The sequence below is a fragment of the Myotis brandtii genome, unplaced genomic scaffold (genome assembly GCF_000412655.1).
Source record: "Myotis brandtii unplaced genomic scaffold, ASM41265v1 scaffold907, whole genome shotgun sequence".
Taxonomy (NCBI): Eukaryota; Metazoa; Chordata; class Mammalia; order Chiroptera; family Vespertilionidae; genus Myotis; species Myotis brandtii.
In genome coordinates this window covers 869,211-894,736 of record NW_005371734.1, presented here as the reverse complement: position 1 = coordinate 894,736, position 25,526 = coordinate 869,211, and the positions used below count along the sequence as shown (strand labels likewise).

The 25,526-nt window shown below is 40.1% G+C and overlaps 1 protein-coding gene across 1 annotated transcript in view; it reads left to right on the top strand.

Annotated features, from left to right (window-relative positions):
- FAM3C (family with sequence similarity 3, member C) overlaps positions 1-19,611 on the top strand; it is a 35,352-nt gene extending 15,741 nt beyond the window's left edge. Inside the window, exons 4-9 of the mRNA XM_005885488.2 lie at positions 203-326; positions 6,899-6,957; positions 7,966-8,016; positions 10,234-10,318; positions 16,401-16,527; positions 17,283-19,611. Of these exons, the coding sequence (XP_005885550.1) occupies positions 203-326; positions 6,899-6,957; positions 7,966-8,016; positions 10,234-10,318; positions 16,401-16,527; positions 17,283-17,372 (536 nt within the window). The 3' untranslated portion in view covers positions 17,373-19,611. The remainder of the gene's footprint in view (positions 1-202; positions 327-6,898; positions 6,958-7,965; positions 8,017-10,233; positions 10,319-16,400; positions 16,528-17,282) is intronic.
- The last annotated feature ends 5,915 nt before the right edge of the window (positions 19,612-25,526 follow it).

The window sequence follows — 25,526 nt, the reverse complement described above, 5'->3', positions numbered from 1 at the left end:
ATCTAGCTCACAACCCAGGCATGTGCCCTTGGCCAGAATCGAACCTGGAACCCTTTAGTCTGCAGGCTGACACCCTAGCATGTGTTTTAAGATAAGTGTATCTTGGTGATGTAAATTCCCTTGTAGTTTGAGATTGGAAACAAACTGATTATAAAGTCCGTTAACATTGTGTTGTTTTTTTCATCTGTTTTCTTTTCCAAAGCTACAAAACCTCCCAGATACAAATGTGGGATCTCGAAAGCTTGCCCTGAGAAGCATTTTGCTTTTAAAATGGCAAGTGGAGCAGCCAATGTGGTGGGACCCAAAATCTGCCTGGAGGACAATGTGTGAGTGTCGCCCATTCGGCAGTGCAGACGTGCTGTGAAGCCACAGCACACGGCGCCTGAGGCCGTGGGGCTTTTGAAAATGTATTGGGCTTGCGTAAAGAAAAGTGATTTCAGTTTTTATTACACAGTTTTTGCCCATGCCTTTAAGGAATCTTTAAAGTTCTTAAATTTCATATTAGAGAGTGACATATTTATCCAGTTTCGTGGAAAGATGAGGGGTTTCTTTAGTGAATTCTCTAAATCTGTGCAATTCCATATTAGAGCCATAGACCCATGTAGCTATTTAATTCAGATTCTTCAATCATATGGAAAAGTTAATTCATTTAAATGAATTAAAATTAAAAGTTCGGTTTCTCAGTCACACTGGCCACACCTCAAGTGCTCAGTAGCCACACATGGCCTGTGCCTACCGACTTGAGCAGCATGGAGGGTATTTGCATGCTTCAACATCCTATTTCAGCAATATTCAACCTTTTTCATCTCATGGCACACACAAACTGCTAAAATTCTGCAGCATACCAAAAAATATGTTTTGCTGATCTGACCAGAAAAAATCAAAAGTGATTTTTATTCGTTCACACCAGTCAGCTATTGTTGTGTTGGCTGTTGTCATTTTTTACGTGACAACCTAAGGGAAGAGAGGTCAGTGCCCCGACTAAGTAGTCAGGTATTGCGTGTTTTAAAATTCTTGCAGCACACCTGTTGAAAATCGCTGTCCTATTTGATAGCCATGCCCTTGCTCATGCACACTGTCTTACAAACCAACACCTTTCATTTTAAGAGTTTGAACGCTGCCTGTTGAAGTGTGAGATAATCCCTTACAACCTCAAGCCCATGCGGCACGGAGCTGCTTGCCACTGAGCTGACTGGTTCCATGTGTCAACATGCTCTACAAAGGATGGTGTTCAGATTTTTCAGTCTCCTACCTCATTGTCAACTGCCATTGGTTCAAGTTTCTGCCTCTGAAGTTACAAACCTGTTTTAGTTGGCTGCTTTTGATCTGCTCTGGCCTAGAAAATTAGATATATGAACTTATTTGAATTCATATATCTAACAAATGTGCCATTAATTATGATAATAGTGAGGTAATTTTATAAATAGAGGGGAGGAAACTAGGCTGTTTCTCCCAGCATTTCATGTGTCTTTTTAATAGAGAAGCTTTTAAATATTTATCTTAGTCCCCTTTTCAATTAGCTACGGGCAGGTCCTATAGCCTCTTACAATGACACTTTCCTTGTAAAATTAAAGGCTTGAGCTCTAGGTGATCTTTAAGGTCCTGACTCATGTGCTTTCTTTTCCCTCATGCTAATGATAACCCATTGCTAATTTGTTGTCTTCTGATTTCTCATTATAATAGTCCTGTTTTACTGAATTATGTAAAAAAAACAACAACACTTGGATTTCAGTTTGTAGAGCTTATCTATAATAATAAAAGGGTAATATGCTAATTAGACTGGACGTCATTCTGGACGTCTTTCCTGATGAAACCGGGGCTGGAGGGAAACCAGCCTGGGTCCCAGGTGCCTGCGGGCGGCTGAAGGGGGGAAGCCTGGGTCCCGGGTGCCAGAGGGAAGCCAGTGCCGGCAGCCGGGGGAAAGAAGGCCTACTCTTGCAGGAATTTTCGTCCACCGGGCCTCTAGTATTAAATAATACCCTGCCTATTAACTTAGAATGTTCCCATTCCTATCTTACTTTTTTCCTATCTTACTTTGTTTGGCTAGAAAGGCCCCAAGTTTGATTCTAAATAATAGGAAGAGAGTTCATGCCTCGCTCATTGTAGATTGGCTTTGGAGATCTCCTCTACCCACTTGAAGTAGGTATGTAAGTTTTAATGCAGAGAAGAGATCAAACTCTACTAGCAGATTTTCTCTGTACAGAATAACAGGTCAAAAGGGGAAGAGCATGCGGGCAGTAGAGCTTGGTTCTAGCAGGGTGGGAATATCAGGTAGAATTTGCTTCAGTTTCTCTAACTGTAAAATTGAGGCAGGCCACCTACTCATCTTCATTCCAGGAATCATCCTGCCATTCCCATGAGAGATTAAATAATTGATGGGATTTTACAGCGAGGCCTGTGCCATGAAATCGGATCCCTGGTAAAGGGCTGGCCAGACATGCCTGGTGGAGACATGCAGGGACTGGTGCTCCTTCCAGTACCTTATGTTTCTAGACTGGTAGTTTTTCCAATAAAAAATGAAGGAAAGAGTCTGCGTTTTCTTAGCATGATTCATTCACTTCTTCATGAAGTGGTTTTTGAGCTTCATTCCTGCTGAACTGGAGCTTGCAGCTGGCGGGTATTTAAGCAGGAAAGGCAAGCGCATCTCCAGCTGTGGGGAGTTGCAGGGCGTGCCGTTGGGGGTCAGGTGACTGAGATGAGGTTGGGGTGTCCAACTTCCGATCCGGTGAGTCAGAGGTGTTTAGTCTGAGAACTGAAGGGTAAGAAGGAAGACAGCCAGGTGAAAAGTAGGGGAAGACCATTCTAGACAGAAGGAAGGACATGCTCAAAGGCCCTAGGATGGGGAAGAGCTGGAGAGATGGGCATAAGAGCCAGGCCAGAGGTGAAGGGATTTAGAAGTCCGGGGCAGGGCAACTGCCTGGGTTGATGACTCCATCCCCGTTCAGGGTGCATATGGGAGGCAGCTAATCCATTTTTCGCTCTCATATCGATGTTGCTCTCTTTCTCTCCCTCTCCCTTCTTCTCTCTCTCAAAAAATTTTTTTTAAAGTATATGATTGTCTAACCACTAAGCTGTACACCTTAAACGAGCAATTTTCAACCCATGTGCTGCATGAATTTTTAAAACATATAATACTGATTGTCAAATTAAAAAGTGACAACAGCCAATACAACAGCCGTCTGGTGTGAATGCCCTGTCTTGAACCATAAATATATAGTTCATGTAATGGAGTTGCATCTTATTGGTGAGGTTGCTGTTAGGTTTAATGTAAGGTTTAATCTGAGATGTAAGATTTAATCTGACCAAAGCCAATAAATTGACCAAGACAAGCAGGGTAAGAGCGAAATATCGCGTTTATTGGAAGCTCTCGGGTGAGGTCCCACGGTCTGGGGGTGCAGGCCAGGGGAGTCACACCCGCCTATGCCTGGCAGAGATTTTTTATGCTGCTGTTGGACCAATCAGGTTCATCTGAGGTACCTTGTGGCGGGTGATTGATGAGCGGGAAGTTGGTGCAGCTGCACCTTGGCCATCTTGAGAAGACTCCGGTGGTTATTTATTGGCCATCAGCACAACAGGATGCTCTGGTGGGTCCCAGGGTGGCAGCTATTGTCTAGCAGGATGTGGCTCAGCAGTTCTGGGTTGTTTTGTCCAACTCAGCGGGGGGGATCAGGAAAGACCCTATTTTCCCAGCCCCAGACCTTACAGTTGCATAATAAGATTGCATCTGATTGGTTAGTTCTTGGCATCAGAAATCCTCATATACAAGTGTGGGCACCTGATTTTTTAAAGTCACTTTGGGAGCAAAAAGAATGGGTAATTACTGTTACTATTATTTCTGTAAATCCATTAAAATTATACTTATTTCTTTTTTGTCACATTGGCACAGAATATATTTTTTGGTGTGCCGCAGCATTTTAGTAATTAGTTTATGTGTGGAGCTGGAAAAGGTTGAAAATTGCTCCCTTAAACCAATACAAAATTAAAAAAACATAAAAAGGAAAAAAAAAAATAGAGCCAGGCCAGCAGGAACTTGTCGGCCATGCAGGTAAGGATTGAGATATTTTCCTAAGTGCTTTGAGAAGTTGTTGATGGTTTGCAAACTCTGACATGTCACGAGTTCATTTTTGTTGAAAACAGTGCTGTGGCTGCTGCATACAGTGGTGAGAGCAGGGAGGAGGGACGGCCAGGCCAAGGGCTGCCCCAGCTGTTTGACACAGGCTTTGCATGTACACGCACTAAAATATGTCAGTAGACGCTAAAAATACGGAAGTGGGCATTGTAATATTTTCCTACATGTGTTCTGAGTACCTGCCACTCACGTTGGAGCCTGTTAGTCCAGATGAGTGCTTCTCAGTGAGGGGGACTTTGCTCCGCAGGGGACATTTGTCTAGGACATTTGTCAGCTTTGGGGTTGGCACAGCCGTGGAGGTGCTACTTGGAGGAAGGGGCCAGGGGCGCTCGCTCTTAAACATCCTACATTGCACAGGACTAGCCCCTCCACATGAAACATCAGGTCCATGATATCATAAACGGAGTTTGAGAAATCCTAACGCAGACCCAGGACAAGAGTTGCCAATTAGGTTCCTGTGTCATGGCTTTAAGGATAAGTAGATGCAGTTGAGATATATATTATGGAGATTAAGATGGATTTCATTAGTTAGAGACACAAAATCCTGGGTATAAACATAAGGTGTCTCACAACAAAATTGTAGCTTTTTTTACTTTTGCATTTAGAGAACCCATGGAATTTACTTACATTCAAGATACAGCTTTTATTGCAGACATATACTCATTTGATTTTAGTTTATGTGAAGTTTATGTTAGGAATACTACTTCACTTATTTTTATATAATCTTCATATTTGGTATAGGAATATATAGTAGACTTTTGAGGGATTGTTATTTTTTCCATCTAGAGGTCAGATAGTATTTTTGTTTTTGAGGGCCAAGAAGTAAAGAATAATTATTTGAAATACAACCATTTAAAGATGTAAAAAACATTTTAAGTTCATGGGTAGTAAAATAAAACAAAACAAAAAATTCAGCAGGTGGCTAGATTTGTACCATGAGCTGTAGTTTGTTAAACCCAGATCTACACTAATCATTTTAAGTAGTAGCTAGAATATATAGTAGGTATTTGAATCAAAGCAATATTAGATGATGTAGACTCTATATGGCATATGATCATTTACTTTTGCTTAAAGATATGGAGTGGTAGGGGAGTGGGGAACCTTCATATTCATGGAGGATAAAAGAAAATTTAAACTTGGGTTAATAAGAGTGAGGACTAACATTCATTTAAAATCTGAAGTTGTAGGTTTCCTGAGTGAATTAGTTTTCAAAAATTGGTGAGCTGCTGCCCTCTTGTGGGAAGCTCTTGTCATAGCGCTTCCCTGTTGCCTTTACTTAGCTCTGACAGACACAGCACAGTACTCTGAGATGATCTCTACTTGGAGAAGACTCTGTGACAGTTCCTAACATAACAAGTTAATCACAGCTGTTAATATTCATAATAGAGTTCACTTGTACATTTCTGAAAGGAACAGAGCAAATGCATTTTGAAACTTCCCTTCTCAAATAATTTCCAGAGTGAATGCACCATTTTACATTCCCACCAGCACATATGAGAGACACAATTTCTTTGTATTTTGCCAGCATTTGGTGTGTCACTTGAATTTTATTTTAGCTGTCCTAATAGATATGTTGTGTGACATCTCAATTAATTTTCTATTCCTTATGGCTAATAATGTTGAACATCTTTTGTGGGTTTTTTTTTTTTTGCCATCTGAATGTCCTCTTCAGTTAAATATCTCTTCATGTCTGTTTTCCGTTTTGTTTGGATTGTTTAGGGGTTTTTTTGCTGCTGAGTTTTGAGGGATAGAACTGCACTCATTCATCATTTGCAACCATAGGTTAACCACAGATAAAACGTCTATGAAAATCAGTTAGCACATTCAGTGAGAATCTATTGGCTATGTGGAATTTACTAAGTAATTAGAGATTTTATTTGTGCAATTATGCACCACACATACTTTATATCAGTAAAATTTACAACAACTTTATATACCTATTATGTATGTATAGAAGTGTAAATATCTACACACATGTGAGTGTGTGTGTGTGTTCATCTTGTATACTCCTCTTCACCCCCAACCTCAAACTAGTTGTTAAATGGTGAACAGCACACCACTGGGAGTATTGCTCTTACCTTTAATTTTAAACCTAAAATTGCCCACGATTTAGTTTAATAACCTAATTGAACAAACCGAACTGACAACAAGCAGATGTTTCACTAGTGCCTTCCATGTCACGGCATCATTGTTTGTATGTGAGATGCCCATGGGTGCAACCATAAATGACTGGTTAGATGCAGTCTTTATATGCACACAGTTTTACTTCTGGGCATAGAGAAACTTTACCCTGATAATCACTAGGAGCATGCTCACGGTTAGGTGACACACTCATGGAAGAGTGCTCCCCACTCTTCTTGCTCTCAGATTGTGAAAGATTTGGGGAGCATCTCACTTCTATGTTCACATCACATTTGTTGTTGCAGAAAGTGCAAAAGAATGGTGCAGAATACGTGCATGATGTCCACATGTTGTCAGGATTTTCTAACAGGGTATTTCATAATCTGATGCAGAGAGTAAGAAGTAGTCTAGTCTTTTGCCCTAATACTTGTTTATGTATATTTTTATTTGTGAAATCTTATTTAAGGACAATGCTATAAAGGTGTTGGGCTGTTTCCTCTGACTTAATCTCCTCTTAATCTCCTCTGTATGACTAAACACTTGTACATGTATAATATCCCCAATCCCTTTTTTTTGCATAATTTTATTTTTTGATATGTGTTTGTACACTATATAATTCCAAATTTGTCTTGATTTTTCTCCCTTCAGTTTAATGAGTGGTGTTAAGAATAATGTTGGAAGAGGGATCAATGTTGCCCTGGTAAATGGTAAGAATCACTATTTTAGCTTTTGGATGTATTCAGTGGGTGTTCACATGCTCCACAGAAAATATGCTCTAATATCAAGGGATCGGGTCAGAAAGTGCCACTCTTGACACCAAAGCCCCACCCCCTTCCTACTGCCCCTGAACAAATGCAGCTGTCGGTGGGCACTTCGTGTCTGAGGGTGTGGGACACGCTATCTTGGAAGCAGCCAGCTTCTGTGGCAGCCTGTGCAGCTTCTCGTGGGAGTGACAGGACACACCCAACCTAGCATTAAACCGGTGAATTCTTACTGCAGATGTTGGAATCCTAACAGATGCAGGTAGATTGACATGAATGAGAGGGTGTAAAAGACAAAGGGTGATGGATATTACATGCGGTTGGGCGGAATGAAGAGTAAGAAATAATTGTAATTTTCTAATATTTGTCCACACTCTTCTGGCAAATTCACTAGAGTAAATAAGTTTATTGAATCTTGAACATATTGAGTGTTCTTACAAAGTCAAATCTGAAAACATAAATCCATGAAGTGAGGCCGACTGCGTGCTGGTCTTCTGTGTCTGGCATCATAGAAGCCCCGTGAAGCTGTGTAGGGGGATTAAAACCAGCCACCCTGCCCGGGCCATCGTGTAGGAAAATATTTTTACTTCCTTCACAACAAGAGCTACATTTTTGTGTTCCTACCTTCTTCAGTTTCTTAGGTAAAAGGTTCCGTACCTATTTGTCTATTTAATTGTTAATAAAAAATAGATTTTAAAAGGGAAATAAATGTACATTTTATAAAAAGATGTTTAACTCGGAATTGGAATCCTCTGCATTCTGTTGTGAATTTCTGTGTGCTGCTACTTACAAGACTATTGAGAAAGTCCTATCCAAAGTTACCCTTTAGAAACATAGTTCAGATTTTAAGTCTTTCTCAAAATAATTTATATCAGTCATTGACTAAGAATGCTTGTTTTATACAGTAGAGTATATTTCATTTGCATAATTTGATATGAATTCAATCTTTTTTAGGAAAAACAGGAGAAGTATTAGACACTAAATATTTTGACATGTGGGGAGGAGGTAAGTTTGAATAACAAGTAACCGTTCTGTTGCTAGCACTGCCTTCTTTTTTCTTTTCCTTAATCCTCACCCAAGGATTTTTCCATTTACATTGATTTTTAGAGAGAGTAGAAGGGAGCGAGGGAGGAGGAGAGAGAAACATCGATGTGAGAGAGACACATTGATCAATTGCCTCCCATACACGCCCCAACTGGGGCAGGGGATCAGATCCTCAACCTAGGTCTGTGCCCTTGACTGGGAATCAAGCCTGAGACCCTTCGGTGTGCGGGCCGACCCTCTAACCACTGAGCAACACCGGCCAGGGCTAGCGCTGCCTTCTTAATCGCCTCAGTATAATGTAGCCCATTAACGAGAGCATAATGGCACCATTTAAAAAAATCCTCACCCGAAGATGTGTTCCCACTGGTTTCTAGAGGAAGGGAGGGAGGGAGAGGGAAACTGATGTGAGAGAGGAACATTGATTGGTTGCCTCCCATACATGACTCAACTGGGGATCAAGCCGCAGCCTTGGTATGTGCCCTGACCAGGAATCCAACCCACAACACTTTGGTGCACAGGATGGTGCTCCAACCAACTGAGCCACCCGGCCAGGGCCGTAATGGCACCATTTTTGTGTTCATTTTGTTTCGCTTTCTTTTCACTAAATATCCAGTTATCAGTCATATTGTAAATTGTTTTGTGGTTTTCTTTTTTAATATAAAAAATTGTGGTGTATAGTGAAGAAAAATGACATAAAAATAGAGATTTAAAGCATCTGAGTTCTATTTTCTGCAGGACAGCTCATTCAAAGCTTTGGGCTCCTTTAGGTTTCTGTCTGAAATTGTAAAAAAGAGTAAGTAATTTGAAGATGGCCATAGCAAAGCATTTTGAACTGACTGAATTGATTTTCTTTACATACCATTTTTGGTCTCAAAAAATGGGTATCTGAGAGAAGGAATAGAATTTTCTTTCCAGTTCACGGGCCAGACACCGTTTGTATTAGGAAGTCCCTTGAAGAGCAGGTGGCAGTCGCTCACCAGCACGCAGAGACAAGGAGCTGGCACCGTGATGCAGGGTGCTCCCCTGCCCCCAAAAAAGAGATTCTTCCTCAACTTTGAAGGAAGACCCCACTGACTTACCTTTTGCGGCTTCTCTAAGCTGTTGGTGTGGGGAATTTACCAGCTCGAGGCTGCTCTTCTGCACCTCCCCATCCATCCCCTAACATATGGCCAGGAAGCTAGCAGAGTTTTCAGGCAGTTCAGCTTTCCTAATATTTCTTTAGCTTTAACAAGAGGCCACATATTATTTGTTTTTAAATGAGATTAGGAGAACTTTTCATAGCTGTGAAAACTGTGTAAACCTAAAACGCTACCATCCATGTTAGATTCTAAAGCATCATTGTTCTTACCATGAATTATTACATAGGAACACGCTAGCAAAATGTGACCAGAAGCTCCGGTCTGTCATCACAGGTAGATTCATCACTGCTGAAAATACGCCTCTAGTTAAGAAATAGTTGCAGCTTGCTGCCATTTTTGCATTTAAGTAGAAATGATTTGTTAGCTGCTCTACATATTTTCGGAATCAAGGCTGCTATTATAAAATGCAATCAGCTAGAGAAAATCTTAGGAGTCTTTGCTATGGAAAGAAACTGAGTAAATTTAAAGTAACCCAGCCTATATTCTTCCCATTAGTATATGCTAAGTAGATATGCCCAGAAGATCCCTTAAATCGGTGTGTGTGTGTATAAACATTTGTATAATATCTTGAAGTTACAGACCCTTTTGTGAATTGAATAAAACGTGTGTATCCTCTTTTTAGAAAAGTACCATTGAATAAAACGTGTGTATCCTCTTTTTAGAAAAGTAGCCAGACAAACACATTTACATAGATGGAGGGAGTTCATGAGCCTTTCTCATGCTCCCTGACTTTCTTACTTCAAATCATAAGTAATAACCTTGCAGTGGTTTTTTCATTTAGCCCCTGGAATATCTGTGCAAAGACATTTAGGAGGAATCAGGATTGGACATTTTAAGTTGATAGTGGAACAAACTTAATGTTAAGTTTAGGAACAAACTTAATTCTTTAACGTGTTTATAAGATTTATCTTTCTTTTGGTTACTTTACATTAGAACTTATTAATTTACAAATTTAATATTTTATGTTATTAACTTTACAGATTATCATAATGGTTACTCGGTCATTGAAAAAACCCTTCAATCTTTTCTTTTTCTTCAGATGTGGCCCCATTTATTGAGTTTCTGAAGTCCATACAAGATGGAACAATTGTCTTAATGGGAACGTATGATGATGGAGCAACCAAGTATGTAAACCTCAAAAGCTGAACAATTTTTTCAGCTATATTTTATAGTAATACATTTTTATTGAAAAAATTTCTAGATTAGAATAGAGTTCCAGATAAATACTATTAACCTTTTTTTAAAGTTGTTTCCTTCTATCTTTCTGTGTATTCATTATGCATATGGTATTGTGAAAGAAGGATCACATTATACATTAAGTTTGTTCTCTTTTATGTTATTTTTTTTAACAACTTTAAGTTTTCCCTTTTATCAACATTCTTTGATAGAATTTTCATGATTCATCCACAGTTTTTCTTTTAAGTCTTACTTTTCTGAATAGACTTACATGTCTGCTCCTTTCACCAGGTTGTTCATTATTACACCCGATGAGCATCAGCCCTGTTCCCCTCCTGATAATAATACCTGTAGCCGTGCCTAAGAGCAGGGAAGGGTGCTGTTTTCTCTGTAGCCGCTCTTTATTGTTGGTCATTTCATCAAATGCACCAAAAGCAGCCTCAGCCAGGTTCAACCTGTGGGTGAAAGTATGACGTCTTCGCATTTGGTCAACTTCTGTGCATTTAGTGAATTCAAGTTGTACGTGTTTTCAGTTTGGGGCACGTGAATTTACGTATAGAGTATTTCCCTCTTTCAAACACTGGGGAAATAAATTATAAGCATCATGTCCTTTATATGGAAATGGACAAACAATCCTTACAAAGGGCCGTCTACATCATAAATATAACACGATGTAACCACGTATCTTGGCAGATGTCTGAACGTTTGAAGTGAGTCATGGGTTGTGGTATACCCCGTCTTATGTGGGATGAGAAGCTCTTTTGTGCTATGGCTTTTCCTTACGTAAGGCTGCTGGGTTTCACCTCCTAAGGGATGGTCTGTTCTCCTGCTTATCCTCGAGAGTCCAGAAAATAAAGTGGCTGTGCTGCTCTCTCCAGGATAGGGAGTTGGTATGTGTGCTGATTAGGGAAACTTCTCTACAGTGGTTTCTTTGGATCCCAGAGGCTATCATACGTAATGAGCCCCGGGCTGTGCTCTGAGCTTCAGCAGAATAACGGACTGGTGGAACCCCGGTCCTTTAAACTGATAATGATCCAATCAGTTTGGGGATCACACCTGGTATTGTGTACTTTTTATCAGTCTACAATAAAGGGCTCTGAAGTGCTGCCCTACAGAAACCTCTTTACCTTTGTTTATCCCAATGTTACTTGATTTTAACCAGGAAATACATTTAAGAAAAACAAAATAGTAAAAAACACACACACCAAGTTTTCCAAGAAAACTTACACTTTAGGGAACTCAGTTCTCAAATGATGCCTACTTTCTACCTCATTCCCCTGTAAAATAAGTTGTTTTTTGTTTGTCTGATAAGGAATAAATGTTTGAGCGAGCAAGTTAAATGTGGCTGTTGTACGTCTCCTTTTGGAGAGAACACCATGGCAGGTTAGCATCATGCCTAACTTGATGGCGTCTTTGACGTCAGGGTTCTTTAAGGCCAGGTTCCCTTGGAGCTTCTCAGTGAATTCCTCTGCTGAACTCACTCGTCAGGGCGTCAGTACCCTTGTCATTTCTCTGTTTGAAATAAAACATGAAAACTGTTCTTGAGTAAGTGTTATGTTCTCAGCGTTGCTTCCCTCTAAATTCTGCCTGATGGTCCTTTGCTTGAATAAATGGAACAACAAAACAATAAATATGTTCCCCCGAATCATTTGCTACTTCAAGTATTTGAAGCTCAATGGCATTTCTCCTAGTTTTCCTTTTTCTAGGCTCAGTAGGAAGGCTCTTTAACCTTTTATCATGTTGAGCTTCTAGGTCCTTTTCCCCTCCTGGCTGCCTTTCTGGGGCCTTCTCTGGTCGATTGTCTTAAACTGAGTACCCAAATGGTGCGGTGCATTCCAGATGTGGTCTGGCCCGTCCAGGCTGCAGTGCAGATGCTAGCTTGCCATGCTGCGGAGATCGCATTTCTTTGAATATTCATGCAGACTCCTATTAGTTTTCTTTAAACACTCACATCACATTTTTGGCTCATGAGTTTTGGTCAAGTTAAATTCTCAGATCTTTTCATTTCATCTTAGTCTTTTGTGTTTTAACCACTGCCAAGTCAGGTCTTTCCCATCAGAACTTGATTTTATTTCATCTAAATGAAGGACTTCATATTCGTGTATCCTCCTTAAGTTTAACTTTGCTCATTTGGGCCCAGTTGGCTTTGATTCTGACATTTGTCCTATGAGGTTTCCATGATCCAGGCTTTGCATCCTCTCCAAAGGGGTTCTTATGTCTAAATCTAAGTCATTGATAAAAATGTTTACCCAGGGGCCTCCTGCGAGGGGCGTGTCCATTAATCAAGTGCAGAAACTGCTTTTCGAGCTGCCAAGGGGCCCTAATAGCCATATCATCCAGCTGCTGTTTTCATCTTAACTTGAAAATCTCAAATTATTCATCTAAGATCCTCATCTCTCAGCAAAAGCAAGTAACAAGTTACTTTTTTTTTTTTTAAATAAGAATAGCCTGTTATAGTCTATTTAATTCTATCCAGGAAAATGGCAGTGGTTGAATATGCCAGTTTTATTTAACCTTTGAACTCTGTACATTTTTAACACATCTTTAGTTGAATTAGGCAAAAGGCACAATGTCAGTGAACTACTTCACTTAGAAACATCCATAAACTGGCACTGCTCTCTCGTGGAAATCGGCTGTTTTCTGAGACTTACCAGGTGCCCCCTTGAAATTCACTGGACTGTGCTGACTGCAGGGCCCTGTTCTACTGCCCGAAACCTCTTCAAAAGCTGCAGTAGCTGAGATCGCAGTGACTTGGCTATTTATTCCTCCCTCTGTTATGGGTGGGGTGTCCCCTGCGTCCCCACCTGTTGCTGGTGGAAGTGGGATTTTTGGAGTGTCACAGGGACAAGAATTTCCCAAGGCCTCCATGGGACCATGAGGTATCGTGGAACGCTTTATTGATGAGGTAACATTAAGGGAATCCTCCCCCTCCCCTCTCCCCGCCAACACCCCAGGCCCCATCTCCCTCCATCCCGCCATGGAAAAAGTCCCATTTTGTCTTCAGCAGAACCAGAATCAAAGCCACTGCCCAGAGCTTCTGCTCCATATTAAGGTCTAGTCCAGGCCAGCATCTGGCTGGGTTAGCTTGTGCTCCCAGCTGCAGTCCATTGCGTGTGGGGTCCACACGGCCATGAGCCGTGCAGGTTCTCGGGCCACATGGCGGGCTAGCAGGTCACAGAACAAGCGAGTGCAAGGAAGCAGGAGTGAAGCAAGGGGAACGGGAGAGAGAATTCCTTGGGAGTTTTAGCTAGGAGCTTCTCCAGTGAGCCCTGCAGGGTTTCGAGCGCTGGCAGTGGCTCCACCCCTCTGGCAAGTATCTTTGTTCCCAGGTGAGACTGACAGTCAAGCATGTCACCTGTCATCCGACGTCACTGTGCGTGTGCCCGTTTCCCTCCCCCTAGTGGCCTGCGGGGAATGGCCCGTGGTTCCTGGGAGTGTGAGGTTGCAGCTCCTGGTGAAGCTGCCCAGGTGACCATGCTGATCATGTCTGGCCTCCCCTTTGCTCCTTTCCTATTATTGCTGTTAGCCAGCTGGTTACGACAGTAACACTTCCTTCCCACGACCCCTTCTCTTCTGTTTTTTAACGCTTACATGATCTTACAATCCTTTTAAGAATTTTGCTACGAATTGGAATTGGTTTTATTGGACCACTGTTTTAAAATTCTTGCCTTTTTTAAAAATTGGAATATTGCACTTTTAATGTCTTAGCAACTCTATTTTCCACGATGCTTCTAAAGTAACTGACGCTGCATGGAAGATTGCATTAACAAGTTCCTTTAGAATTAAGTGTGTGGTGTGGGTGGGCCTAGAGATTTAAATTTACTTTAAAGCATTTATATGGGCATTCTGGAGCCCCTGTTCCCTTTTCATGTTGATCACAGAGTGTTTGCCTCCTTGGAAAAGACAATCATGCTTTGATCTCGATATATCATTCTTGTGAAACGGTGGGTCACGTCATTATTCACACTTAGAAGCAGGAGTTCTTTCTGTGGCTCTAAGGGTTTTATGAGTCTCCTTGCATCCCAAGCACTATAGTTCTTCCTGGTAGGAGCCATAAAGTTGTCATTAGCAATGGGATTTACCCTCTGTTTTTGCACTTTTTTTAAAGTTTGAGCCCATCACAGAACACGAAATTGTACCACTAATTTAGAAACTATCCTCTCTTTTTTCTGAGATTATTAGCAAATTACAGAGTGAAATTTATTGGAGTTTTTGTTTGTTTTTAAAGAGTCATAGTCTCTTATAAGAGTTTCTAATCTGAACCTCTTATAATATGCTCTCTTTAAAGTCTCGGCGACATGGTCTCCTATGCCTAGAGTTTCTTAGCCTTCATTCTCCTGAGGTAACATGGTCATTTTCTTCCTAGTTCCTGACACTTCTACTTTCCGATTGTCCTTTCCCACTAGTCTGATTGAGCCCAGAATATCAGTTCTCCTTGCTTTCTGTACGGCTCGCGAAGGGCGCTGGCGTGGCTAGATGGCGTGACTGGGGGACGCGGGTGTCTGCCTTTCCCTGCAGGCAGAGACCAGGCGGAGCCCACGCCCCTCCCCGGTTCCCGGCCTCTCTTTCTGCTCCGCTGTGCAGCTTGAGAATCTTTCCTAGAACACCTGTGTGTCCACCTTACAGTTTATTACAGGAGAATGTTCTATTCCTTTCACAGAAAATTCTTAACTAAAATAATTTATTTCATATAAAATTTTAACAACTGAGCTAGTTAAGACCATAGGCAAAGATTAAAATACATGCAACAGACTCATGGTGCTCCATATAGAATGAAAACTCATCTGAGTTTCATGCTGTGTAGCATTATACTAGTTACTCTGCCTTTTAAAAAATGGGGCATTTTGACACCTATATATATTAATCTAGTGCTTAAAATATTGGCTATATTGCATGGTTATAAACTTTTGTGTGTTTTTTTGTTGTTGTTAATCCTCACCTGAGGATGTTTCCACTGATTTTTAGAGAGAGGGGGAAAGAGAGAGAGAGAGAGAGAAACATCCATCGGTTGCCTCCTGTATGCTCCCTACTAGTCTTTCGGTGTAAGGAGAACGCTCCAACCAACGGAGCCACCCGCTGCAGGCAGCCTTGCCTTAGATTTCTAACAGAACAGAACTCTCCGAGTGCCCGTAGTGCAATCTTTTGGGTAAATAAAACAATTACACGGGCAGCCCTTAGTTATCTTTTTTTTTTCTTTTTTAGCTCTACAGTTAGCATGTAGCTACTGACTTCCTTTGCTATTTTGAGAAGATTAAGAATCATTCAACATTAGGGTAATAACCTACACAAAATTCCTTAATGGCATCTTTCAGTTACCTATTCCCTAGCAGTTGGCTTTTGCCACTGGCCTTCCTCTGGGGAGGTACTTAGCTGCTGTGTGGTTACTATTTTCACTTTCATTAAATAACCACGTGGCAGTTATCACTGGAGTGTGACTTATGTCCCTATTCTCAAAGTTCACTTTATTTTAAATAAGATGTAAAATTAGAAACATCTAGATTTTTATGAGCATTTACCTTTATTCAATTCTGCAATTTGCAAAGATTTTACTGGAGATTCAAAGTGATGTTTAATTTTATAAAGTTATTGGTTTTTTAAGACCATGGGTTAGCCTAGATAGGCATCTACTAACTGATGAGAGTTAATTATTGCTGTGAAATAAAGACATCTAAATGGTACTTCTTAATAAAATAAGCTTAAAATATAATTGCTAGATCTCATGTCTTTTGTCACTAAAGAATTCAAATAATAGGAATTAATGGGGTGATCATGTATAAGGTATGAAAATGTCAATTCACTATATTGTATATCTGAAACTCATATAGCTATATAATGTATTAAAGTATACTTAAGTAAAAAAAAGCTTCAAATATGTCTGTTACTTAAAAAAAATTTCTTACGTTGTCTTATTTAAGCTGCCATTTTCTCATTTTATCTCATGTTATATGTTAGATATCCTAGGTGAGTTGGGATCACTAAGCTAACTTGAGTGCACTATGTTTATCGTATTATTCTTTTTCTCCCCCTAAGACTCAACGATGAGGCGCGGAGGCTCATTGCAGAGTTGGGGAGCACATCTATTACCAATCTGGGCTTTAGAGACAACTGGGTCTTCTGCGGTGGCAAAGGCATTAAAACAAAAAGTCCTTTTGAACAGGTTAGTGTCTTAGACTTTAATCATTAATGGACAAAACCAAATTGTGTGAAATTGTATGGTAAATATTTTAATCCCAGTTATTTAAAGCTTAGATAAAGCAGCCATTTAATATGTTCATGTATTTTTTTGTAAGTTCTCGGGAATTTTTTTCCTACATGGCAATGCATTGGCATATGATTACTTGTGCCTGAAGCCTTTTAGGAAGCATTGGTTATTAAAGATTTTAATTGAGCTTTTGATATAATCAATTAAGTTTGAAAATACTTTAGAAGTTAGTAGAATGTGAACTTTACCTTTTGGCTAACAAGTGATCCTTTACAGAAATCTGCAATGTTTAGTTCTTTCAGCGGGTTATTTGAAGGTCTGCCACTGCGTGCCACGCCTCATTTAATATCTTGAACAATAATTTTTTTAATCCTTAGCCTAGGATATGTTTTATTGATTTTAGAGAGAGAGGAAAATGGGGGAGAGAAATAGAGAGGGAGAAACATCGATGTGAGACAGAAACACCGAACTATTGCCATACACGCCCTCACTGGGGATCGAACCTGCAACCTAGGTCTATGCCCTGAGTGAGAACCTTTTTGGTCTATGGGACAGTGTTCCAACTAACAGAGCCACCTGGCTGGGGCTTGAACAGTAATTTATATGAGCTCCTTGTTGACATAGTGTTAGTGAAATGAATACACTAAACTGTTATTGCAGATAAACAATCAACAGAGGTTTTTAAAACTACTATGATTGTGTTCCAACAGCACATAAAGAACAATAAGGACACGAACAAGTATGAAGGCTGGCCGGAGGTGGTAGAAATGGAAGGATGCATCCCCCAGAAGCAAGACTGATGGGGAGAAGATTCAAGGGCACGTGCTGGCACTGGCACTGAGAGGACCACAGCAGAGAAGCTACATGTACATGTTTTCAGAGCATGCAGCCATCTCGGGGTGTGCACGAGCATTCTCTTTTGATACCATGATTATTTATTGCTAACGTAAATAGATATCTGTAAATAGTCATCAGAATGAGCAAATCACTGTACCATTTCTAAGCACATTTCTCTAATAGGACAACGTTTAGCTGCTATGGAAATGACATCTTTCAATTCTAAAAGCATACTCTCTCGATAACTGAACTGATTGTGAAAAATATATTGATATATATACTGGTTGCTGTGAAAATCTATCATGGAATAATATGGATTTATGGGAGGAGACTTTGTTTTCTTTTATATATATGTATACTGCTTTTTGATAATAGTATCTTTTAAATTCTATCTCGCTAGTTGTGTGTGTAGTGTTACTTTATAGTCTGACTTTCTTGATGTACCTTTTTTCTTAGTCTTTCTCTTCCCTTCCCAAGAAACCTAGAAATAAAATGATAGGAAAACTTAGATATGTGAAAAGCACAATAACATTCTTTTTTTAATGTACACAGTAACATATAAATATATAAATGTAGATGGCTTTCAGGACTAGCTTGCTGGATTTTGTGTTAGCGATGTGAATAACTTGATTTTGTATAAGCTATTTAGAGTGAGGGTGGGGGTGGCAACTCCATGGAATTGGGGATCCAGGACACACCCCTTCCCCAACCTAATTGGGTCATTCAGGACAGCATGTCAGTGTGGTGAGAGCAGTACTGGCATCTGTTTCTCCTTCCTTGTTATCGGCGTTGACAAGGTGTTTTGGGAAGAGGCATGCTTTAATATCACGATAATATTGATTTGTAAATCAAGAAATTAACTTTGTATTTACTTCATTTAACTTCATAATAATAGTTTTTGCCAGATATATAGCAACATATTTAGAAAAGACCTAATTACTGAATGGACTGATAACATTTACAAAATAATGTTATTTGATGCAAAATTACACCCAATTCTAGATAAAAATATAAAGATCTAACTTTTTTGTTAACTTCAGATGTTCACTAATTGACTCAAGTTTTTTTATTTTGTTTAGGTTATTAAATACTAATTGTGTGTGAAGTATCTTAAACTGGGACATAAAGTTAATGCTTAAACTGCCATTCACAATAAAAGACAGCACTTAAATTTGAATCTAAATTTCAGATGACCTGTGTAAAAAAACTAAAAGCAATATTTTTTATTTTGCTGTTAACCAAGTTGGAAGCTGTTCAACTTTTTCTTAAATACTAATGAGGTTTGGGGTACTGTTTCTTCCCTCAAACAGTGTAATTCATGAATAAATGCACCTTACAAGTTCAACAATTTTTGTAAACTTTTCAGATTTTGGTGCTTATATGCTAAATCATATTTGGAATGTATATTCTGACATTTAAAAGACTTCCCTCAATTCTATAAAATTTTAAAAAATAGGCGTTTTACAGTTCCAGAGATTGTGAAATGTTGCATTTTTAAAAAGTTACAGTGAAAATACTCATGGTTTTCCATTGTGAATTTTTTTGTATTGTATGGCAAAGTAATATACTTACAGAACTTCATAGTAGAAGATTTGCCAAGCATTTATTATACTGCTTAACATGCGAAATTTACATCATTCCTGTAGTTAAACACACTAATATCTTAACATGTATAGAATTTAAGGACCAAGGTAGCAGGACATCCCCTTTAAGATAAAGAGTACAAGATGATACATAGCTTTGTAAATGTGTATAAAATGTCGAAAAAAAGGGATAAAAGTTGATTATGTAATTCCTTTGATACAGTTTGCTTTTGTTTTAATTCTTTCTTGTATAGATTGTGCCAGCTTAACTTTGGAAGCAATAATTTTGCCACATTTCATTTTCAGATGGCTTTTGAAAATCAGCATTGTAAATGAAATCATGTTTATTTAATGTTAAGAATTTTCTTCATTAAAATCAGAAATTTGGCATTGACACTTTGGTATTTGAAATTGTGCTTAAGGACTTATGGACGCATACTTTTTATTTATAATCATAGATGATTTCCCAGAGCAAGTATTTTATAATATGCCTGTTAAAACTAAACAAAGACAGTAGGAAAATAATAAGATATTTGAAAAATTAAAGAAAAATTGATCCAGTCTTTATATCCCTGACTTTAATTTTATTAAAGTAAAATTCATCATTGTTCTTCCTATATTTTATTGTTTTGTTTTGAAATGAATCAGCTAATATTTTATAATTTTATGTCAGATGGAGCTCAATGCATCTAGCCTGTATTGCACTTTATACTCTAACAATTTATACAAATTGTAAATAATTTGACCTCCCCCTACAAAAAAATGATAGTTTCCTTCAGTTTGGTTAACATTCTCCATTTTTAAATGGAAGAATTAGGAATTGCTGTGTTTAATTAGCATAGCAGTTAAAAGTAGAATGTATTTAAAACACTTAAAAATATGAAAAGGAAAAATGGCTTGTGTTGATCAGGGGAAAGATTCGCCACGTAACTTCTCAATTAGGCCTTGGGCAGCAATAAGTACAGGTAAACTGAGAGTTGTAGAATAAACTACCAGATTTTGCCTTTTCTAAACATTCTTCTTTTTTTTTTCTAAACATTCTTTAGAAGAATTATTTTGCTGTCTGTTCCCAGGATGACTTTTCTGTCATCGACTTGGGTTTTCGTGAAATCCAATGGCTATTTAATCTCCATTCCCCTCAAAGCTCCCTCAGTTTAAGTAGGCCTTGTCCTCTCTTACTGCTTGTCACCCCTTCCCCCATCCTGTTTTGAGGTTCCAGTCAAATCAAGGGTTAGAGTGAAAAGCAGATAGGCCTGGTGGCTTGGGAATGTCCATTGGTTGCTGGGCAGCTTGAAGGAGAGAGTGGGCAGCATGAGGAAAGCCTGCCCAGCGATCTCAGAGACTTCTCCATCAGAGCCTTCCTCCAGGCCAGCGAGGGCCAGACTCCTGGAGGGCACACTTTCAACACTAGGATGTCTCTTCTAGGAGCGCTCAGAAAGCAAAAGGGATTGGCCAGCCTTTCTGTTAGAGACAGAAGAGGTTTCTCTTGGGTTGGTTCCATGGGCTGTTTTTAAGCAAACTTAACCCAGGGAAGACACCCCCTCCCCACAAGCACAGATAGTTCTGGGGTACAACTTGCTGCCATGACTGAGCTCACTGTTCAGCTCTGCATAAATTATGCCTAGCACTGGGGCGCAGTGACTCAAGTTGAGGCTCTATTGCTGAAAGATGATTCTGAGCTCACTGTTCAGCTCTGCATAAATTATGCCTAGTGCTGGGGTGCAGTGACTCAACAAGTTGAGGCTCAATTGCTGAAAGATGATCCCCTTTGTTAGGGAAAACTGATTTATGAAATGAACCGGCAAGCTCCTAATGTTGCATGTCATCAGTCCATATTTGTTTCCCTTGATAGAAAAGGGGCCTAAGATCTTAAAGAAGAGAGAATTGTGCAGTGAGACAGTGTAGGATACTGGTTAGGCGTGCAGACCTGTCTGAGTGTCTCTCCGTTCCACTGTCCGCTACATGAGGACCTTGAGAAAGTCAACGTCCTCACCTGTGAAGTAGGGATAATACTGTTTGTGGTGACCCAAGTGCCTGGCACTCATTAGTGTTATTGTTGACTGTGCCTCTCGCGAACTAGTGATGTTTTAGCCCAAGAGAAAAGCTGTCAGCCTCTAACTTTGCAATCCCATCAGACCAAGTGCTGTGGTCAGAATGTGTTCCCCCAAAATTTGTATGTTGAAACCTAACCCTCAATGTGATGGTATTAGGCGGTGGGGCCTTTGAGAGGCGATTAGGTCATGAGGGCAGAGCCCTCATGAATGGGTTTAGTGTCCTTATAAACTCAACCATAGAGAGCTCCCTGGCCCCTTCTGCCATGTGAGGGCAGAGGGAGAAGCTGGCCATCTGTGAACAAGGAGGCAGGCCCTTGCCAGACACAGAATCTGCGGACACTTTGACCTTGGACGTTCCTGTCTCCAGAACTGAGAAGAATAAATTTCTGTTGTTTCTAAGCCACCCAGTCTACGGTGTTTTGTTATAGCAGCCCAAAGGGACTAAATACCAAGCCTGAATGATGGAACCATTCAATGACCAGGGCACTAAGGTTCTAGGAGAGGATGCAGCTATACTCACCTGAGGTTACCCTTGACCTCCACACCTCAGAGTATATACCACCTTCCCTTTCACTCAATCCACGCTGACAACAAACTGCCTTTCAGATGCAGAATTCACGGCTTTTGTGTATCTCCAGGCAGCTGACATGGTCATATGGTTCTACTTGCCGGCCCACCTGCAGGTGAAAGCGGCTTCAGCCAGGGGCAGGAGCGTTTTCTGATTACTTCCTGTGGCCGCAGCCAGTTGGGGAGCCTCATAATGGAGCGCTCACTCTGCTGCAACCTCAGTCTGGGAGGCACAGGACAGACAATATACATTCATTCCTGTACTTAGTCATCTCCCTGTCCAGCCAACTCCTGCCCAGGGGCGGGTGGGACAGCCATCAGGTCAAAGGAGGTGCTGGGACTCGGCCGGCACCCCCTTGCACACCAGCATCTGCTTCTTGCTCGGAGGGCCTGTGAAGGTTCTTACTATGAGCAAGGTTGCCTGGGCAAGAGAGGAATCTTGAATTGGAATTTTGAAACTTCTTTTGCTTTGGGGGATCAACACATAACGGTCAGTCTGTTACTTGAAATTCATACATTTGACTTTCAAATACATTTTCAGCAACGCATCATGCATTCAAATGCAGTCCTGCTCGTCCACGTGCTGCTACTCCTGCTTGGATGTGACATGATCAGGTGAGCGAGCTCAGGACTGCCAAGTCTGAGCCTTCTGTGTCACCAGTGGAATAAAAGGGTCAATTTGGAAACTGACTTCTGCATGCCCCTGTGGTTTGGGAGTATGATGAGAGAAGTACTGTTTGCTTTATTTGACAAGAACAGAAATCCCTGAGCAGAGGGGAGATTTAAAAGCAAATGAGAAGTGACCCCATTGTATGGGAGGACATATTTGGCAATGACACATCTGATAAGGGATTAACTTCCAAAATATATAAAGAACTCAAAACTTAACAAAAGGAAGACAGTCCAATTAAAAAAAAAAAACATGGGCAAAGGACCTAAATAGACACTTCTTCAAATTGGACATACAGAAGGCCAAGAGACATACAAGAACTCAAAACTTAACAAAAGGAAGACAGTCCAATTTAAAAAAACATGGGCAAAGCACCTAAATAGACACTTCTTCAAATTGGACATACAGAAAGCCAAGAGACATACGAAAAGATGCTCAAAGTCATTATCAGAGAGATGCAAATTAAAATGACAATGAGGTATCACCTCATGCCTGTCAGAATCGCTACCATCAACAAATCAACAAATAAAGGCTGGCGAGGAAGCGGAGAAAAGGGAACCCTAGTACACTGCTACTGGAAAAGCAGACTGGTGTACAACCACTATGGAAAACAGTATAGAGTTTCCTCAAAAAATTAAAAATGGAACTGTCATTTGACCCAGAGATCCCACTTCGAGGAATATATCCTAAGAATCCCAAAACACCAATCAGAAAGAATATATGCACCCCTATGTTCATAGCAGCACTATTCACAAGAGCTAAGATATGGAAACAGCCCAAGTGCCCATCGGTAGATGAGTGGATAAAAAAGCTGTGGCACCTTTACACAATGGAATACTATGCAGCTGTAAAAAAAGAAGTATCTCTTACCCTTTGAGATAGCATGGAGGGACCTGGAGAGTATTATGTTAAGTGAAATAAGCCAATCAGAGAAAGACTAGTATCACATGATCTCACTCATATGTGGAATCTACTAAACAAAATAAACTGACAAAACAGATCCAGAGATGTGGAACAGACTGACGTATCTCAGAGGGAAGAGGGGAGGTGGGGTGAGAAGAGATTAACCAAAGAATTTCTATGCATATGTGCATAACCCATGAACACAGACAATAGTGTAGTGGAGGCCTGGGGTGGGGGGCGAGAACCGGATGGAGGGGGTCAACGGGGGACATCTGTAATACTCTCAACAATAAATATTTAAACAATTTAAAGAAACGTAGGGATTATATACTAGAAATATATAGGCAATCACTGACTTACATTTGTATATGTACACCTTTCCTTGGTTAGGAAGAGTCCAAGGTATGTTTAAATGCTCAGAGTTAAATTTGGTGACCTTCCTCTCTTTTTAATCAAAGAATACTTAGGGGCTACAAGGGGTCACCCTTCCTTTTTCTTGGGTGAACATGGCCGGGTAGATGTGGGCCATGGTCCCGGGTGCTTGGTTGTTACTAATCCGCATAAGGAAAGGCTGTTGGCTTCCATGGAGGTGAGTCACCCCGAGGGTTCAGATTGGCAGTGTGACCGAGGAAAACAGGCAGCCCTGGATCCACCCCTCTTTCTGCTTTTCCAGTTCTCACACGACTCAGATGCTTTCACTTATTCTGCCAATTAAAAAGTCACACATGAGACTTCAGCTTGCGCTGATCTGGTCCACATTCATTATCGCTCTCTCTTTACAGCCAGTGGGGGAGGCTGCTTTTCCTCAGCATGACTTCGTTTCAGGAGTTTTTAATCGTGCAAACCATCTCTAGTGGTTTCTTTTTGGATGTGAATGTAAACCGTTACCAATGGTGAATTTCACCCGTCTATTAAAAATAACACCTTATGTAACAATTGGCTGTAAGCACTACAATAGAAAGGATGTAAGTATTTATTTAATGTCACACTAAATTAGCTTGATCTATACCCCTACTTATTTCCTTTTGGAATGGTTGTTAGGCTCTTGCAGAATCCAACTGCGAGCCGCCCTGGGATCTCAAATAGCAGGCAGTTGAAATCACTTAGAAATCAAGAGACGATGTACTTCCATTATATTTCATGGAGAATTCGAAGATCTCCGTTCTCCCATCACTTTACTCCTGCTCCTCAACCAAATTATGTAACCAAACCATGAAGTCATGAACATCCTGTAATTTTCATTACATGTACAAATCCCCCCCAAACTCTTCAAATGATGCACTGTAAACTCAGTGTACTGACCATCCTATGCTGTGAGATGCAAGAATGATATGCTAGTCAAGGGCACAGACTTCGAAGCCAGTCCGTTCTTTGCGATGTTGGGCTAGTTATTCAATCACTATTACTGTGTCTGTTTCCTCAGATGGGGAATGAGGACCACAATCATGGTACCGACTTTGAGAGGCTACTGTGAAGATTCAATGTCTTTAGGCATCTATGCTCTATTTAGAACAATCCCTGGGACATAGTGAGTACTACCTGAGTGTTCACTAATGTTTTATTTTTAAAAGGAAGTGAGTCCTTGGTGTGCCTGTGTCCCTTTCACGCTGTGCCACATGCATTTGTCCTTCTCAGCGGACCTCGTCATCCCACTTCAAGAAACGCAATGATTTATCACATCTGGTCTATAGTGAAACTGAAATTTTTTTAAAAAATCACAGCATCTTAGCCAACTCTCCTCAGGGAAGGCTTGTCTTGAGGAGTATTCATGGTTCCTGGGGATAGAATTTGAATTTTTTCCCTCTCAAGTCAGCTAAGTGGATTATAATGTTCCGGATAAATAACTAACTAACTGCCTCCAAATGGTTGGTTTCATTCCTCCCTCTATGACGGCCTTTGGGAGATGATGCAAAAGTACCAACATCTCACCAAACTGCACAAATAAATATTTTGATGGCAAGCTTTTCTGGTCCACATTTTAAACTAAGTAAAACCAAACATATGAGTACTGACAGTTCTTCAGAAAATTAAAGTGTGTTCTAAAATATTTACTGTGACTATCACATGGATATAAAAGCTTCACAATAGGGTCATGGCATCTAATTTATGTAATAAAAATCCATTGTTATTCTTAGTATACTATTATCATTTTTTTTAAAGCAAAAACAAAACAGCTATCAATCCAGATGGTGGGTAAGGAAATAGTTTATATTCAAATAAATTAAAGTGTTTTTAATGTTATAGGAATTACTATTATGAGGAAAATTCTTTAATTAGCCAACTCCTTTCCCAGAGATTACAGATAACACTGTTTGATGTGTTTGTCTTGATTTCATTTCA